General features: G+C 41.4%; 1 protein-coding gene across 1 annotated transcript; it reads left to right on the top strand.

The window, feature by feature from the left end:
- Positions 1-466: 466 nt before the first annotated feature.
- CUNH5orf63 (chromosome unknown C5orf63 homolog) lies at positions 467-19,703 on the top strand. Its single transcript, XM_035014034.1, has 4 exons — positions 467-510; positions 14,408-14,528; positions 17,884-17,940; positions 19,073-19,703. Exons 2-4 carry the CDS (start codon positions 14,415-14,417, stop codon positions 19,262-19,264), a joined length of 363 nt encoding a protein of 120 aa, XP_034869925.1. The 5' UTR covers positions 467-510; positions 14,408-14,414; the 3' UTR covers positions 19,265-19,703.
- The last annotated feature ends 400 nt before the right edge of the window (positions 19,704-20,103 follow it).

The raw sequence follows: 20,103 nt of genomic DNA, 5'->3' as shown, positions 1-20,103 counted from the left end.
AGGTAGATCACTTCCGTCTTTTCATGGGTTCACATTCCTTCCCCTTCAATGCACTTAACTCACTCAACGCACGGCCTACTTAAAGGATAACTTCCTGATGTGTGACTGCCACTTTGGGGACGGTATACAGCTGCCAGTTTCACTCATCATCTTGTTCCCCACAACCTAGCCCAGCCGGGACCCAGGGAACACGGCAGTCAACGCTGAATGAATGAGTGAATGAAAGCGATGAGTTAGAAGAGCCTGAACTGCACATTTTCAAACGTGGCTCCTTATTAAGTGGTCCCCAAACGGGCCGGTCCCTTTTCTTTTTTTTTTTTAAACATTTGGCCTTGGTTTTTGCGTCTGTCTTTCCCCAAGAAAACAGCCCCGGCGGTGAGACCCCGGGAGGCACCCCAAGCGGCGGCGGGCCGGGGCGGAAGTGCGAGGTACTGGGCGGGCGCCGGGCCGGCTCGGGCGGAAGTGCCGGGCTCCGGGCGGAAGCGGCGACGTAGGCGGCGGGCGGCTCAGGTGGGTGCGGGCGGCCCGGTGGCGGCGGGTGGGAGCCCTGGTCGCCGCCCGGAGCCGCGCGCGGGCGGGAGGCGGGGCTCGCGAACCCTTCGCCGGGCCACACGCTGCCAGTTTCGGTTGTCGTTAGAGGGAATTTAATTAAACCGGGAGCCATAAATCCATGAGCCCCCGGGGGGGGATTCTAGGCGTGTGTGTGTCTGTACGTGTGTGTTTGTGCGCGTGCGCGCGCGTGCGGCGAGAGCAATGGCGCTCTGGGAAGTGAACAGAATAACGAGCGGGAAAAGGCAGTTTTTTAAGAGGAAGCAGAGAACAGCTCAGTTTCACGCTTCTTCCAGTTTTTCACAGATGCCCCGTCCCGGGTTTGATTGAATTCTGTGAAGTGGCAATATAATCTCAATTGGCAGCCCGCGGAGATGACTGCCTTTTTAAATAAATATTTTTGAGCAACCGTGTTGACCTTTAAGTGGGGGTGAAAAGGTTGGAAACGTGCTGTAGGAAACGTTGGGAGTCCCGGGGCTTTCTGGACCTCCTCTCTGCTCTCCTGGCAAAAGCAGTCCCCTGGATGGTGAACAGTGTGACGACAAATCAGGGACGCTACAGTTCTCAACAAATACTTAGCCTTGTCGGTCACCCCTGATAAATACCAGCTCATACAATATTTAGTAAGTCCAGAGGTAAAGAAGTCCCGGCGAAATTACTAACGGGAATAGGCAAGTGCCTGTTCTAATGCTGTCTTAACAAGGTTTTTGCCAGGATGGTCTTTGTTCTTGTTTCTCAATGTTATTTCATATAGTACTTCATATTGCAGGGCACTTTAAATATATATATTTTTTATATATACACCGTATATATACACACACACACTATATATATATATATTACCAGAAACACACAGTATGGCCCAGCTACACCCCAAGCTATAAGCTCCTCCAGGATAGGAATAGTGTCTAGGACCTGTTATACCCCCCCAACACTTTCTAGCACATTTCCCAGCATAAGCAGGGCTTCTGTAACTACACATTGCTTTGGTGAAGCAGCCACTGGAACCGTGTCTCAGTGTGCATGGCACTGTACAAGCTGAGGTAGCTATTACAGGCCACAGTCTCCTCATTTAGTAATTATATGAAGAATAGCTTATGAAAATGCATATGAAACTCTCTACCAATATTTGGAGCTGTATACACTGAGATTTGGAACACTTGGGAAAAAAAGGTCTCCCCTGGGAATAATTGAGTGATCATGGTAACATCAGGGTAAGGCAGAACTGTCATGGTTCTGTGTGAAATGTCATAGCGTAATAACCTGGGTCCCGTTCTGCTGAAGAATTGCATGGAACCAGAAAGTTCCGGTTGTGAAAAATTAAGATTGGTGGGGCTGGCTGGTGCTTTAGACAGGCAGACTCCCCAAATGTTCTTTCGTCATACTTGCTGTGGTCAGTCGTGGCTGCCTGCTGAGGAAGAATCAATATTTTTTTGTCTCCTTCACTAGAGGAAAATGTGGCTATGTGGTTTTATTTAAATGGATTGATGGCAGGTGAGGTAATAGAAATGAGGATTTTCCAACTCGGGAATTTATTGGACTGTATTTCTATTTTATTCCAGATGCCTGGCTCTGTTGTACTCTTAAGTACCTGGAGGCAATGTGGAGATATGCCTTCAAAATAAGTTATTTTTTTTAAGTTTTTGTATTTCATAACATGTGCATACTCTAGCTGGTTGATGCATTCAGTTACTCTAATGCCGGGTTTGGGGTTTCACACGTAGCAGGACCTTGAGGTAATACAGTACAAGTACTAAGGTTTTTTATGTTCCTTATTTTAAATCTAATTTTGCCACTGCTTTATTCAAGGAGTGTACATCAGGGGAAGCCAGAAGCCAGCTGGGATAGTTCCTGCATGCAGTTTTAATCTTGTTTGCAATTATTTTGAAGGGGAGAAACCATCTGGATCCAGGGATCCAGACAGGTAGCACAGACTAGGCAGGCTTCCTTCATCCTTCCCCTAGTAGTATCACATGGCAAGTTCAGGGACAAAATCATTTGAGAAAAAATATGCAAAATCAAATGTTTGGGCTAAGTTTCTCATAGATCATTATCCCACATCCCTAACATTCCAGTTACAGTTACAGGAACCTGGAGGCATGGAAACATCACTCTTTTTTATTCTAATCCTTACCAAAGATAAGGCTTCTAGAGATAGAGGCAAAATTCAAAATACCTTCTATTTTAAGAAGATATCCATCTCCCACGATTTCAGAGCATTTCACCAGTAGTATCTGGTAACAACCATTTTACTGCTACAGTCTTCACCACTGCAGTATTGTATTGTTTGTAAATTTTTCTTCTGCCCAAGGTGTGAGGTCCTGAAGGGCAGGGAAAGGATCTTAATCACTCTTATATTTCTAATACCTGGCACAGTGCATGTTATAGAAATGAAAAGACAGTGTCCCTGAAGGGCGATTGGATCTATAACATCATTGGGAATGCAAGAGGTAGAGAAAAGGATTATAAAACAATAACCTTTCAAGAGCTTCCTAGATGCAGTTTTAAATACTGCGGCTACTAATGCCTTGATCAACAGCTTGGAGTAGAGAAGTGCACATTTGAGAATCTACAGGCAGTTACCAAACTGCCTTCCAAGGAGATATGACCTGATTAGCTATAGGGCCTTGGTTGTGTTTAACGGAATAAGCAAGCTGAAAGGCTCCACGAGCCCTGTCCCCCTCCATCCAGGCCTGCCATGCTCAACTCCTCACCCGAAGACTTGTTGAGCAAATATTTGAAGACTGTCCTTTTGAAGGTATACCAAATTACGAGTTTACTTAGGTCACTAATATCTTCATTTGGTCCTTCCTTAAGGATAGATAATCTATGTCTGGTCCCTCTTTTAAGGCTAGGTTGCCCAAATAATATTGAAAGAAAGCCACTATCATCTTTTCTACTTTGCTAAAACTTCCCAAGGAGTTCAAAGTTGACAGCTTTTTGTGTTGTAATGGGGCAGGCCTGTGGGATACACTGCTTCCTTCTGTTGCTGGTGGGACTGCAGCAGAAACCAGAATGTTACTTCTGGAAACAAATGAACTTCCTCTCTTTGTTCCTGGACTTTTCCGTATTTCATAACATGTGCATACTCTAGCTGGTTGATGCATTCAGTTACTCTAATGCCGGGTTTGGGGTTTCACACGTGCAATAATAATGAAATCGTGGGGAAATGGCTTCTAGTTCAGTCAGGAGGAAGGACGTGAGATTGAGTTATTTGATTTTTTTTTTTTTTTAACTCTTTACTTTTTAAAACACATAGTTTTTCCAGTCAGCCAAGAGAAAGGATAGTGTTATCTAATAGAAATTCAGTCAGCTGGGGCAGCCTAGGACGTAAGAGTGGAAAAAAAAAAAGAGATCTAAGTTCAGCCCTATTTCTCCAGGTTCAAAAATGAAATTAATCTGTATCTTCTTAGATTTAGAAACCAGAACCTCATTCTTAAAATAAAAGAATTCTGCTGTCTGAAGCAGAGGCTTTCCTCACTCTCCATCCTTAAATTAAGCCTTAAACATAATGTGTTATCAGTTGTTTGGTATACTATGAGGATTTATGTTTTAAAGCTTTCTGAGATTTTTTTTTTTTTTTTTTGGAAGAAAGGAGGTTGAACATGGAGATCCTTTCTAGTTCTGAAAATTCTGTGTTGGTTTCATTATGTATATAAAATAAGCCATTGTTCAAGGAGAAAATACAGAAAGATGAACCGAAAAATGCAATATGAAAGGTTTTAGGTAAACATTAGTTTATCCATAAAGCAAGGGGATCTTTGAAGTCACCTCCAGTTCCAAAATATTAAGATATCCCATGAAAGATGTTAAGTAACAGAATGGGATCCAGAGGATTGTAGAATCTGACATCACTGAGGGTTGTCGGTGCATGGCTCAAGAGAACATGTTCCCAACGTTCAGATTGAGCAGGCCTAGGTATTGTTGATATCACAAGTCCAAGAAAATGCTCAAATTCAGTAACTCAAAGTTTCCAGAGTCATTTGCTACAAAATGGCTAAAAATGAATGAAACATCTTTCAGGTGTTGTGTGGTCATGAAGATAAATTCGTCTCTTTGGCAAGATGAATTGGAAATGGTGGGGTATTAGTGATGAATGGAAGACCTTGCCTGGGTGGATGGATTTTGAATTGCAAATAGTTGTTTTTGGAAATGGGACTGTGTGCTTTGTAAATAGCAAGGAAACTGGCATTACTAGCTGGGTACAATAAAACTAAGATGTTTTAATGGAAATTGCCTTCTTTCTGGGTCAGCATTAAGTATCAGAGATATCTTCAAAGGGGATGGGTCATTTTGGTTAAGAAGGATAATGTGGAAAGGAGTCAGCATAAGTCCTTATGCACTTTGTTCCCATCCCTTGAACTAGAATGATTTTGCCCTCATCTTAATGCCATCTTTATGGAATGAAGGAATTTTCAAATTGGTTTTTAAACTCTATTAAGCCCTCATGTATGATATAACCCAGCCACATTATTCAGGTTTTCTTGGCTCTCAGGAACAGCTTTGCAGCCATTATGTCCTAATTGTACTGAACACTGTTGCACACTCTGAATCCAGAATATGCCTCTCTGGCTCCAGGCCAGATGCTGAGTCAGTGTCTTTGGGATGAGAGGAGGGGTGCGGTGTGTACTAGCCCTACTGTGTTAACAGAAAGCAGAGTCCAGAATCCCCTCTGAACGCCCGGGGTGCTAGAGGGAATGTATAGTAGGAGTACACTACTGTTTCCGATTAGCATCTTCATTTTCCTTCTCTCAGCTGAATGTTTTTCTGGAAATCCTCCCCTGACATTTTCATGTGTACCAACCCCATTACTGAGCAGACTCTTCTAAAGCAATGATCTGGAAAGTGTGACTGCTAAGGTCCAAAGATTCTAAAACAAACTCTTGTTTACACTAAAGATTCCTCTCCCCTTCCACTTGACATTTGTCAGCTTGGGAGGCAAACACGGGTGCTTGTGGATGTGGAGAAGAATGCAGGGATGATGAGGGTCTGTCATTAAAAATTATTTTTTTAAAATGTGTCAAACAGTAAGAGAAAAAGACATCATTCTTCCCCTTTGGAGGCGCTTTTCCATCTCAGATGTTCAAACATTGCAAGATGAGTGCCTGGCAACGCTGATGTCACCTCCTCTACTGGGTCTTTTCAGATGCCAGGGCTTCCGGTTATGACTGAGGAGCTGGAGAAGCAAATGTGCAGTGAACAAGCACCTTTACACCTCTGTCTGGATCTCTGCGTGAACTTTGGTCCTCTTTAAATGGTTTAGCATTTTAGGTTCCTACAGTTACAAATGACTTCAGATTCTTTGGGGCCTTTCAAAGCCCTGGGTTATTGCCATGACATTTCTTCAGTGTGTGATGCCCCTTCTCCGATAAGCAGGACATTTGACATCAAAGCCTGTGGGCACAGTTTCTCCCTGTCTCTGCAAAATGAGAGAACAGGACAAGGGCTAGCATTTCTGTTGTCCAGTTGATGAAGCTGAAGCTTAAGCAGATGAGGAACTGCCCAGCATTTTAGAATTAACCAGTGGCAGTTGCCTGTCTTTGGGGTTTATATTTATAAAATCCTCACCCAAAAATGCACCCAGGAATTCAAACATGCTGAATTCCAACTGAAACTCTTTGAAGAGTGACTCTGAAACTCTAAATGAGGAATTATCCCATTGGTGCTTAATTCCCCTGGCTGATGACTTAGTGGGAGCTGTGTTTATTTACATTTACATTACATTTATTTTGACCTCTCTACACAAGTTATTCAGAATTATTTTGGAACCAGTTGTCTTGAAAGACAATCAATAAAATCCAACTTTACCATTACCTAGGCAGCTTGTTTGATATACATGGGTTGTTGTCCTCAACTGGTAAAATAGATGAATTTTTTAATCTTTGAAAATATAATGGCAGGTATTGGGAAGGGCAACTGGAAGGAAAGTGGCCTTTGTCCAAAACCTATCAAAGGGAAACCTCCACTCGAAAACTAGATTTCAGTGTCCTGTTCTGTAATTTTCTGAAGCCTGAGGAAGCTAAGCCAATACTGGGTGCCAAGGTATTAGCAGGTCTAGATATCCAGTCTCAACTGGACTTAGTGACATCTTGAGTAGAAGATAAATATGCTGCTGCTTTAATCAGCGATATCCTGTCTTAGAAATTCCTATTTAAGTAATACCCATAGTCTGAAATTTTCAGCTACTTCTGTTTGAAATATTTTTCAGTTTTGCAATTCCCTATTTCTGAGACTGCTATAGTAGAGATTTAAATCTTACTTTTGAGGCCAGTAAAAGCACATTTCAGTCAACAGAATCATCATTATCATTATTTTTTTAAAGATTTACTTATTTATTTGAGCGAGAGAATCTCAAGCAGACTCCCCGCTGAGCAGAGAGCCTGATGCAGGACTCGATCCCATGACCCTGAGATCATGACCAGAGCCGAAATCAAGAGTTGGACATTCAAATGACTGAGCCACTCTGGTGCTCCTTATCATCATAATTATTAATAACAATACCTTACTTTTAGCATTATTTTAGTAATAAAGTTAAGGCTGATTTCTCTATTCTGCTTTGTAACTGATACAGAGATTTTTACATTTATTATCTCTTTTGAAGATACCCAATCAACTTTTGCCTTCACTCTTCCCCAACCCACTACCTCCATCCTCACTAGAAATAACCACTTTTAGTTAAGATGTTATTTTAGGTAAGAACCAGACAGGTAGTTCACTTTAGGGGTAGGCCTCGGTTAGAAGATTTCATTGTTTTCAAGCAACCTCAGACCCATCCCATCTGATTTGTGGTAGATTCTTCGACCAGCCCCGTTCCCATTCTGGAAGCATTTTCTCCCCTTGGCTTCTGTGATGACATACCTTCCTCGTTTCCATTGTACCTCACCATCCTTTCCTTCTGCCCCCTTTGCTGGCTCCTCTCTACAGAAGTTCTAAATGTTGGATTGCCTCAGAGATCTGTTCTGGGCCCTTTTCTTTTTCTGTATTATTTACATTATCTCATCTGGTTTCATAGCTGTAAATACAGTCCCTAAACTGATGGAGTCTCAAATTGTTATCTTCAGCCCTAGCTCCTCTCCTAAATACCAAACCTGTATATGCCACTCTGTCCATGAGCTCCAACTTGTTCCTAACCGGTCCCTCACACTCTTCAATCTATTCCTGCTTCAGTTGTCCTCATTTTAGTAAATGGCACTGCCACCCACCAGAGGCTCAAGGCCAAAACTGGAATTGTCTTCACTGCATCTTCAATTCCTCATATCCAGTTCATGGCCAAGTTCTGTTGGCCCCGTTTCTGTCCTTGTCCACAGCACCATCCTTTCTTACCTTGACTACTGCAGTGGCCCCCTAACGGGGTCCCTGCCCCCCACACCCGCAATCCATTCTTTATACAGCAGCTAAAGTAGTCTTTTAGAATATATATGAGATCATATCACTTCCTTCTTCTAAATCTAATTGTCATTAAAACCTCAACATGGCCTGTGAAGACTTACGTGATGGGACCCCCACAGACGATTGCTGAGCCCTGTCACCGGCCACTGTTCCCCTTGTTGACTGTGCTCCAGCCACATGATCCTATTTGTTTCTTCCAGCAAGTTCAGGTTATCCTCACCTTAAAGCCTTTGCATTTACTATTCCTCTCTCCAAAATGTTCCTACCTCAGATTTTTGCACCTTCTCATCCTTTAGTCTCAGCCTTAACTTTATTACTACACCTGCTCAGAGTACTTATTTCAAGGACCTGCCTCAGTTACCATCACACCACCTTGTCTTACTCCCTCTCCTCTACTTGTCACTCTCTGACATTGTTTGACTTAATGTCACTGGAATATGGACCCCAGGAGGGCAGGTACCTTGCTTTCCTGGTCACCACTGCACCCCGCACCTATAAGAGCCCCTAACACATGGAAAACATCAGATAATTGTGGAATAAATGGATGACTCTCCTCCCACACCTAGGCTGTTCTAAATGACCTCTAATTCTTTCCCACGTTCCATTCTCCTTTCCTCTGACGTCCATCCTGCATGCTGCTGCTAGATCAGTCTTCCAAAACATCGCTTTTATCACAACACTCTCTTGTTCAAAACCCTTCAGTGCCTCCCATCAGACAGACCACGGCGCTCCTACTTCAACACCTTTGTGTCTCACGCCAGCTTTGGAATGTTTCCCCTTTTTTGGACATACCCAAATCCTAGATGATTTGGGATCCTACTCTTGTGAAACCACCTCTGATCTCAGCCCACAGTATTCTTCTCTTCCTTTCTCTTACAGCATTTAAAGGTGCCCATTGGATGTCCTGGTTGCAATCCCTCCAGTATTTATATTGTTTCAGTTAAGAATTTAACTCCCTTCTCCTGAATCCACTGAAGTATATCCCTCTATTATTCCTGTTGCTTGCATCTAGTATGTGGAGGTGACTTCATGTGAGAGTTTTATTTGGAGGGAAAAAAATGGGCTAAACACCAAAGAGGATGAAGAAAAAAAAAATGGCTTAATTTTACTGAGAATTTGAAGGAGGTGGGATACAGAGACAGAACACACATGTTAAATGGTAGATTCGAATAACTTCAGTGAAATTATAATCTTAGTGTATTGGCAAGGCCCACCCTTCAAACAATTAAAGAACTTAACAGAACGGTGTTGAATGCAAATTAACGTAGCACCATTGAGTATAGACAGTGGAATAGAGACATCCAGATACTGGGAAATCCCACTGTCATGGTAATAATTTGAAGGGAAAGAAAATGGGGTTTTGTTCCTAGGCACTCATGTGACCAGTCATTCCTTTCTGGGACTGATTTTCTACTGCCTTCTCTGGCCCCCTGTATGGTGAGCCTGTTGGCATTGAAATCCGGAAATAGAAGCTACAGGGAGTGAGGTGGATGTGTGGTATGAGAAGCTGCTTCTTGCTCCCCAGGTCTGGGGCATGATGTAGGGCTACTCATGGTTTCATGTGTTATGTGGGATCAAATCAGCAGTCCAGCTCCATGGTCAGAATGAAGCTATGGTGATTGTCTCACAATATATATAAATATCGAATCATTATGTTTGTACACCTGAAACTAATTAAAATGTTATGTTAATTATACCTCAATTTAAATAAAGAAGAAAAGAATGAAGCTGAGCATGACACCATGTACAAGTGGGCCTACAGGTGGGTGGTTAGCTTGGATCTTTGTTGCAACATCTCGTCTCGGCTGGCTCCACCTCTCAGGCAGTTCCCCTGGCCTGGTCCTCTGGCTGCTGAGGCTGCGGAGCTGGAAAAGCACCCGCGATCCCACCCATGCCAGTGAGTGAGGGTCCCACTCCCCATTTCTATTCTGTAGCCTCATTCTTGCCCTGCTTAGCTCTTTGGAGTTGACACCTTATAGTATCTGCTTCATTTTCAGCTTTGGTGATGTCCCTTTATGCTGCTTCTCCTTGTCACCCAAATCCCAGGCTAGGCTCCCACTTGTTTGGGAGAGGTGGAGGCAGCATGTGTCCCTGTTTCCCTGCATTAAGTCGAGCCCAGTGACCCAGACAAGTCTGCTAAGAGCAACCTCATCTCATTACATAAACTTTCAGTAATCTAAAATGATGGGCTTTTGTTCCCAGTAGAGGTGTGGTGTGTGTGTGTGTGTGTGTGTGCGCGCATGCGTGCGCACACATGAGTGTTTCTAGTCACTTGGGTAAAAAAAGGAACATTAACTTAGATGGTAATGAATGTGAAATGAGGGCTTAACATCTCACATGGCACAAATGACTAAACAGAAGCCCTGAGCCTCCTCATGGAACACACGTTCAGCTAGAGCTACTGTAATAGTGTTTGGTTAATGTCAGCTCAGCATTAAATTTACATTATACTCTTGTGAAGAAGCTCCAACATTACCTGTTAATAACCAAGGCAGTACCTGGGCTTATACAGACTTCTTCATTTTGCACATGAACTAACACTGCAGCTTGCTGATGAGGGATCATGTGAGTTTGGAGATTCTGCGTGCCAAAGGATTTTTGTATGAATAAAAATTCTGGTCAGTGAAGGTCAGTTTCTCTGCTCAGGCGAGAACAATGTTGTTTCCCTTCTAATCAGACACACACAGTGTTTGAAGAATCCAGGGGCCCTACCTAAGTGATATGCAGCCCTAGTCTGAGCAGCTCCTCATGCAAGAAATGAATAATCCTTAATAAAGGCTCAAACGACCCTGGCTTCTTTCTGTACTGTAATCAGTTGCTTTAATGGTATGCCCTTGAGTGCCTCACAGGGAAAATGCTATAAAGTTAAGTTATCTTCCGTATCTTGCTTCAAGGAGGGCTGAGTGGGTCCAGTCAGTCCTCCCCCATGTTGTATTTGATTCTGCCGTAAAGACCACTGGAGTCAGCCTCAGTCTGTTGAACGGCCAGCGTTCCCTCTCTCTGTCAGGCTGATCCACGCCTCTGAGCAGCAGTGGGCCTGAAACAGCAGGAGTCACCATCTTTATTGTCAGGCTGTGGAACTTGTTTTAGGCACATTCTAAATCCAGTCTTACGCCTTTTACTTTTTCTTTTTTTGTTTTCCTGTGACAAAGGTGACCCAATCGTGCTTCTTTGATATTATGAACACAGCTCTTTCTGCTCATATACAGAGGCATGTGACAAAATACAAAGGATAAAATTGTGTCTGTGCGTAGTAAGGACACAAGTCCCATGACTAAATTCAATGACATAATCAAAAAGGTGGTGTCCTCTCCCAAGTCATGAGCTCACAGGCGGAAACCACCTTTCAGAGTATTTTTTTTATAATGCTGAGATACTGCTCAAAAAATAATAGAACTAATGAAAATGTCACATTGACAGGGTAGCCTGTTATTAAGATTTTACTTCAAGAAGGCACGATTCAGTGAGTGTGACATTGACAGCAATAGTGTTAGGGTTTACAGAGTTAATAAAATATTCCAAGAAGAGTATGATACAGTTGCAGTGGGAGTGTATTATTTTCATTTATTTCTAGAACTAAGTGGACTCCAGTGTTCAGGATTTTAGCCTTCAGATGTTATTTCTGCCTAGAAGAGGTATAGGGAGCTTTTTAAATATCATACTCTAATATAATATTCTAATACGATGCTTCTAAGAAAGAAGTTCATTTAACAGTGTGGTAAAATGCATGTGCCTTAGGACATTTGGAAAATATGCAGGTAGTAAAACTGCATAATGCTAATGCATTTCTCCATAAACAAATGTGCCATGTTTAAGTGATTAAATACATGGGAAAAGGTAGAAGTGGAGACTAACAGTGGAAAGAGAACTAATTTTAAACAGAATGGTTGCAGCATCACTGAAGACTCAGCTCTCCGGGTTAGATGAACAAATATTCCAGCAAATCTGGAATGAATAGCAACTCTGTTTACTATGACAGGTTTTATTTGTCTTGGGTGCAACCAAGACCACATGCTGTGTTTTGTCATGTTGGAAATACTGAAGCAGATTTCCTTTGTGAATGTGAATTTTTTTTTTAAAGCCTTAACACCCCAGTCTCAACTCAGCTAGGTAAAAGCAGTAAGTTCTCCTTTCCTTACCAGCCAGACATCAATAAACCTTAAATCCCTCCACCAAAAGCATGTAGCTGCGGTTCACTATCCTGGTGGTTGTCTTAGGTCACTGCCATAAATGGCCCAAATTTCCAAGAACTATCTTTCTGTCTTTAACGAAACTAATCTTTTTGTTTGCTTTCTCTCATATAGTACAGCTCCTTTAATTCTATTCCCTAGGAAGATGTGCCACTGTGGTTATAGGGCTTTCCCAAAACCAAGGATGCAGAAATTTTTACCTAGTGTAAAAATGGCTAATATTCTACCTCCCCCCCCTCATTTATATCCTGGGTAGACAAAGCCATGCTTAGAAGCTGTTGTCTCCGACCACATTCACCTATTGGAGTTGCTGATTCGGCTCAATTTATGGAAAATGTGTATACCAGGGCTTAACACTTAGTTGAGAGTAGCACAGCATACTGTGAAATTGTTTAGATCCACTTTCCATCTTGGAATAATGGTGGGTAGCAGATCCTTGCAAAGTGCTCATCACATTCCCTTTTTATGCGTTATCGAGATCATTTAGTTAGCAGGGAGATCCAGGGAGAAGTGGAAGTCTACGAGTTTAAGAGTGAAGGAAAGATTATTGTTTTCACAGATCAGAATCCAATCTTTTTGTCCTGTGGTCTTTACACTAGTTTGACAGGGGTTGGTATTTTTCTCTAAAATCATATCATTCTGTTTGAAATGAGTTTAAGGCTAATCTTACCCTAAGAAGCCTAGTCAGAACTAGAGGTTAGCACATAATTAATATAGTCATGCTCTGTGGAGCAGAACAGGCAGAGATCAGAGCTGGTAGTGAAGGGGTTGGGACCAGCTGTAGGGCCCTGGCCCACAGTCTTATGGGCACCCTGAAGAATACTAACCTTTAGTCATGACATGAGCTCTGCTCAGTTAGTGACCACTGTGCACAATGAGTGATCAGGGTTAGAGGTGAGACTAAAAAGGTGGAGAAAGGTTCACTCCAATACTTTAAATATTCGAATATCTGGATACCTGCTATGTGCCAACTTAATTATAGATGCTCAGGGACACTGGGGCAAACAAGTACCTGCCTCTATAGAAATCACATTGTAGTAGAGGGGGATAGAGGTAAAGAAATCATTTTAGCAGTAAAAGATAAAAGAAAACTGTTGCAAGGCCTAAGGATCCTGGAGCGTGGTGGGCTGGCCAACCTTGGTGAGGTAGTCACTAAGGCATGACCCAGGCCAAATGAGGAGAAGCTACTTAGGAGCTTTTCATGCGGAAGGACAGCAAGTACAGAGATCCTGATAAAGAAATTATCTTTAGGTATTCAAGGAACAGAAAGGGAATCTTTATGGCTGCAGCTTGCCAAGATAAGGGAGGGGAAAGTGAGATGAAGTTGGAGAGAGAAAGTACAGCAAAGTTAAGAAATGAAGATCCCAAGAATGAATTCATTTTGAGAATATTGATAAATGATAAAGTCAACGGTGCATATGTGTTTTAAAAATGAAATTATCATATCTGTAGTTTTAAGGACAAAGCTGGAGGCTCAGTAGAATAAGTAGGAATAAGTAGGCTGTCTTATATCGAGCAAAGAAGCAAGATGAGGGAGCTTCAAAGCCTAGTGTTTGACATGCTGCTATTACCAAGCTGTTCGTATTGGAGTATCTCCAGTAGTAACAGTAGTACATTTGTGTATGTTTTTTAAAATGATGGCAATCTCCTTTTAAAATACTGAAGAAGTTGAGTAGATTTTTGCTTTTGACAAGTCAACTCGACCTAATTCTCCCCTATAGTTCCTCTTAGCACAGCTCTGTGTTTCCCCATCTTTTGCAGCAGAGTGGGGCATGGATCTCTTAAGTGACAGCCTTAACCTTCAGCTGGGGACTTGTGCTCCTTACTTACTGTTCCTTTACCATGACGGTGGCTGTGTGTTGTTGAATGCTTGCCAATAAGATAAGCTATCTCTGCAAATAAGAACCATCTCAGGAAACCCCTCCACCCCCCATTTTAGGGAATCATCAGGATGCTGGCACAATCTGCAGGTGAAACTTAACTTTGTATTCAAATTAACAAACCCATGCAGTTTGCTTGCAGAAACCAAGTGATTAGGCACACAGCTCATCCATAAATATGGATATTTTCCCATTCTAAATTCTGTTTTGTTTGGAATACAGTGAATGTTGAGGCATTATGGAGACTTGCCAAACATCTGGGCCTCTCTGACACTCCTGGAGTCCAAGAAGTAGTTCTCAGGTCTTCAAATTCCATCACAGGCTTGCAGCTTACTGTTCATATTATAAACAGCAAAATCTAGGGCACATAAGTTTACTGGTCTATTTTTCTTTTGGCAGAATTAAGATGCCCTGGTTTCAAGGAAATAGCGTGCAACTTGCCAAATACTCCCTTCAACTCCTCCTGAGAAATCTCTCCGCCTCTAAGACCGTTCTGCCTGTGCTGACCTTATTTACAAAGGTACAGAGTGAAAAAGTAAAATTACTACTTCAAAAACGAAAGGTGTTAAATTGTTGGATGAAGAAAGTTGTACGTTTAAGACGGGTGGCGACGGGGGGCGAGGGGGGGAACGTTGAAAGGAAAGCAATGGAATAAACTGTCCTTAGACCTGTCCCTCCACTTTTCAGTTGCAGTTACAACGGTTACTAACTCTGGTTTCTAGCCACGTGCCTCGTTGGCTCACACGTTTCAGTGGGTAAACTAATATATTTAATAGTCTCCTGATCCCTGCACTGGAAGGAAGAACTATCAGAAGAGAGATGATGTTTATAAATACATCACTTAGAAATACAGTTAATTCTTGTGATGGGTATGTTCCATAAAGTCACCACAAACACTGAATTAGTGAATATTAAAACAGTGCTCCCAGGGGAGGTATAGGGTTAGATTCCAGTGAGCTGCTGGTCACAACATTTTTGTCAGCTGATCAATACATAGCCTTGTTTGGCATATGTTTCTGTTTAAAGACACTTTATTTAATATATATTGTTGATTCATTAACATCGAATTCATGGCCAACAGTGCCATATCTCATGCCTGAACAAAGTTTATCTAACACAGTATTTTCTCCATGAGGCATATCACAGCCTCCTTATGCTTGGAAACACTACACAACACTTCAGCACTCTGCTTGGGGACCATTCTAAATAGCAAAGTCAACAAAAGTCACAAAAATGCAAAAAGCATGGCACCCAGTAGATCATGAAAAGGACACTTGTTGACAGTGCGAGACCTGAAACAATAAGGTGGATCATTGTCTTATTTGACCTCTGCTGGGAATGTGCACTTAGGGTGACTTGGATTTTTCACTGCTCTGTGCATGTCCTCAAATGTCCGTAGATGACCACAAAAGTGCCATAGATACTGATTTTGGGGTTACAAATAGATTTTAGTGACTGGCAAATTTGCAAATATGAAAGCCACAAATAACAAGGATTGACAAGTACAACTGTCCTTGTTTTCTTATCCCTAACACGAGTTTTAAGCCATAGCTGTTTAAAATTTTTAAGAGCTTTCCCCCCCTGAAATTTGTAATATAAATATCACCGATTTCCTTTTGCTACTTAACATTACTTTGTGTGATATATAATCAAAAAAAGAAATAAAGCACAGGGTAATAGACTTAACCTTAGTGAATAATACTCCCAATTCAAGCAAAAAAAGTTGTCTTGTTTAATGTTTTTCAGATTGCAGGCATTTTAGCAATCTGAAAATATCTGATGGGTGTCTAATAACAAAGTTTAAAATAGTTTTTTAAAATTGAATTTCTTCTTGAGAATAAACTGCTTTTCATATCCATAAATATATATTGCATTGTTGGAAATTATGGAATAAAAAGAATTCATCATCTGTGTCTACATGAGAAATGCATATGAGAATTAGCCACAAAAATAAAATAATCCCTTAAGGTTAGTGGTACTCACTCAGCCTAACTATTCTGCATTATTTTTCAGTTTGAACGACAGCCAGTTAGCTGAAGACCTCTGCAAAAAAAAAAAAAAAAAAAAAAAAAGCCACACTAATCTTCCTAGCTTAAAATTTGTATTGAACCCTTGATTTGTGTCATTAGGCATATAATAAGATTGGCCAATCCCTGAGCCAAGAGGGATACAGTGCACCTGACTGCCTCAGCCTAAGTCAAGTGTTCTACCCTTTTTGTTCAGGGCTGTAGTCAGCCACATGCTGAGAGTAGTTCCTCTGAGGCAAAATCCACAGCCTTCCTGCTACCAGAAAGGGGAGTGGGCTGGCCAACCCAACAAATGTCCATTCCATTCTAGGGATAGAGTAAGTACGTGGTCTGCTGGTGCCGTGGAAAATCCTAGAGAAGGAGGTTTGAATGGCCCAGACCACGGGGTCTTACCCTTTTACAGTTCATAGGCCTCTTTAACACTTGATAAACCTTTCCTAATAAAAATACATATACACAGGATAATTTGCACCAACGTCCATGATTACAAAAACAAAACAGAAAACTTGATCTAGGTTCAACTGAAGTTTTTTACCATGAAAGCAAAATGTTGGTACATTTGGTACTTTTAGCTTGTTCTTGTTTGAACAGCTTTTGCTTTTAAAATCTTCTGTTGACTTTTTGAAACTTTCTTAGAAAATTTCAACGTGATTATCTTAAAACATCACAGACTATCCATAATCTGTTTCTTGATGAGGCTCGTAATAAATGATGAGCCTAATTCTCTGAACCAGGAAGTTAGGGCCAGAAAGACCCTAATGAAGAAAAACTGCCTTTTGATGATCTGGGTCCTTATTTCAAAACAAGCTGGGAGTTAAACTGGAGGAGGGGCCTTTCTTTTACATAACAGCTCACCTCTTCCTGTCATGTTAAAAAGCAGGTTTTTCTATAAGCATCAGTAATGGCGAGTCTATTTTGAGCTCATGCAAGAGAACCTACAGCTAGTAGCTGTTCCTAGAGTCTAGGGCTGAGAAGAGTTTAAAATCTGCCAAAGATCCATAGCATTCTCAAAAGACTTCTCCACTAGACAGTTAAAGAAGATAAACAACCGGCACTAAAACTTGCTTGTTCCTCGGGTGGAGAATTAACCTGGGAAGCCTACTGCTGACACTTGCAATGAGAAAACAGGCAGACCATTAAAGAGTTGGTACAGTCATCACCCGAAGTAAATAGGGATTTCTTCCTTTTTGATGGTGGGGCAATCACTATCTAACTTCATCTCAATGAGTTTATTCCTGTGGACTGATGAGGAAAAACAGGCAGGCAAAGCCCAGTGCCTCCACTTCAAAACAGACTTTAAGCTGTTCTGGTGATGTCAGCCAGGCCAGAAACGTGTTCCTGACACAGGAAGGACAAAGCCCTGAGACTATAAATCAATGAAAATTATCCTCCCTGATATCAATTAGATAGAGTCAGTGACAAAAAATGTAAGCATCTAAATGTAGTGTATGTGTATGTATCGATGTGTGCATGTATGTAATACATTTAGACGTATGTGCATGTATATGTGATAGGTACATACATGTATATAATGTATACACACATACGTGTGTAACAAGGGTAAGCATCTAAATTTATTATATGTGTGTATACGTATATCTATAAATAGATTTATGGTGAAAAATCAAAACAAAACAACTAAAAAATGCTGACAGCCCATTTACCATGAAACACTAGCTATTTATAAGATTCTATGGCAATGTTTTGCTTTGGAAATAAAACAGTATAATTAAACTGGTAAAAAAAAAAAACAAGTCCTTTAAAATAAGTATAATCTGCTTCTTGTGGTTTTTGTCAGGCTGCGTGCCATTCCTTGAATTTAATGGCTTTATTTTTTCCTTCCCGTAGGATCCATGCCCCCTTTGTCATGAAGCCAAGGAAATACTGGAGCCTTACAAAAACAGGGTAATACAGGCTCCCCACTCTCCCTGAAAGTAGAGCGTTCCTATCCAACCTTCATATGCCCAAGTGGAGTGAAGCAAAGAAGCAAGTAACATTCGTTTACGGAGAATTTTTTTATCATTCCCAGACCCAAAAAAATAACCTCTCTCAGGCTTTTCTGATACTTTAGGACACCTCTTGCTGCCGGAGGCACAGAATAGACCGAGACAAAGCACAGATGCTCACACAGTTCAAAGCTCTAAGGCCTTGGTATTGAGATGCTGCAGGCAGGCTCCCAGGGAAGGAGCGTGGCGGTGCCACTCTTGCTGCTCAGGGGAGGCACTGCCTCTAGAATGGCAAAACAAACACCGAATGCTATTTTCACAAAAGCAAAAGTCCTTCTCAGGTTTTCTTTCAGTTAGCGAAACAGGTACTAATGTAGGTCTTTCGTAACAGCTACGTGGCCTGATGCAAACTTTCGAAAAGCAGGGGAAACCTGCATAATGCAATGTGGCTTTATGTATATGGAATGGATAGCATATGTGGTATAGATTATCTGCCTGGATCCTTTCTTTGGAAAGAGATTAAATGATTTTTCATTTAAGTTTTCTTTCTGTTCTTCAGAGAGAGATTTCAGTGCTAATTTCCACAAAACTCATTACCCCTAAGTGTTTTTCTCTGAGCAGTACTGGTTTTCTTACTCTGACTCTTAATATGAATCAAAGCTAACTAGCAGGTGCAATGTTCATGCTTTCTTTAAACTTGTGTCCCCATTCATTTTATCTTACTCTATCATTTCCATGGAAGTGTTTTCCAGTAGCGAACCATGACGCCTTTCCCATCCTCACATGCAAAGCACATCTGTCCTGATCCTCAGCTTCCCAGTTGGGACATATTTTATTTCACCGGGAATGGAGTAGTGACCCGACACTGAATGTAATAGGTGTGACAGCAAAATAGCAAAACCGAGAGTTAAGGAATATAATGAAATCAAGTTGTGGAAATCGGGGACGTGAGATCACTGGGGACCTCAGACAGGCAGACAGCAGCAAAAACCCTCAGCATGAGAGCTAGTCTGGGCATCCGGTTAGCATCGTGGCTGTTGTATCATTCCGTGCTCTCTTAAGTACAGAGCTTCAGTCTGTCTCTGTTTCAGTTTATTTTACAGGAGGTGGACATCACACTTCCAGAAAACTCTGCTTGGTATGAAAGGTATAAATTTGACATCCCCGTCTTCCATTTAAATGGCCAGTTTCTGATGATGCATCGAGTAGACATCCCAAAACTTGAAAAGCAGCTCCAGAAACTTGAGCAGCAAGGTGCTGGAAGCTGGAGGACAACTTCATGATCCTCCACCCACTCTTGTCCAGACGGCGTCTTCCTAAGGACATAACCATGGCCTTTCCCGGCCTTAACAGACGTTCTGAACTAGGTGGTGCCCAATATATGGTGACATTATTCTTCTGACTGATGGAAGTATGGGAACAGTGTGGGAACTGTTTACCTGCTGGCATTTTATAAAATGAGAGGAGCATATTGGCAGCAAGGGGATAATGGAGGATGGGAGAAATCCATTTGTTTTATTTATTTTCCCTTTTGTATTAATATGGAAGCCCTTTCACATTCACTGGACAGTGCAGTTTATAGGAAGAAGGTTCTGCATCCCTGCTGCTGCCCTAAGGGCTTAACTTTTTAATGAAAGAATAAATGCTCTTCCACTCAGTAGATAAAGTGAAATGTGAATTGTTAATAACTGCACAGTCAATAAAGGGGTGTTTTAACAAATACATCTGCATGAAGCCTATTTCAGTGGGATTTAATAATACCTGTTTAAAATTAGAATTAAGGTGGGGGGGGAGAAGAGAATAATTATCCTAGTCAAAAAGGCTTCATTTGAGAAAAACAAAAGATTTAAACCTCCAAAATGTGTATAAGAATCTCAAAATGCTTCACACGTAGTGAATTGATTCATAATATTTGAGGGCTGCCTTTGATAGTTATTCACTTGTCATCAATTGAGTTAATTCAAATTGTAAAACAGTATCAGGTTTTAATATCTTGGAGAAAATTCACTTCTGAACATAACTGGACAGATATGTCATCTAAAGATAATACTCTTCACCATTTTATATAAAGTGTTAAAAATGTAATTGTGTATCCCTATTTATATTTAGTTAAGTTCAACCA

The sequence above is a fragment of the Mirounga leonina genome, unplaced genomic scaffold (assembly GCF_011800145.1).
Source record: "Mirounga leonina isolate KUSES-001 unplaced genomic scaffold, KU_Mleo_1.0 Mir_168, whole genome shotgun sequence".
Classification (NCBI taxonomy): Eukaryota; Metazoa; Chordata; class Mammalia; order Carnivora; family Phocidae; genus Mirounga; species Mirounga leonina.
Note: the sequence above shows the minus strand (reverse complement) of the source record. Positions and strands in the feature narration are given on the sequence as shown.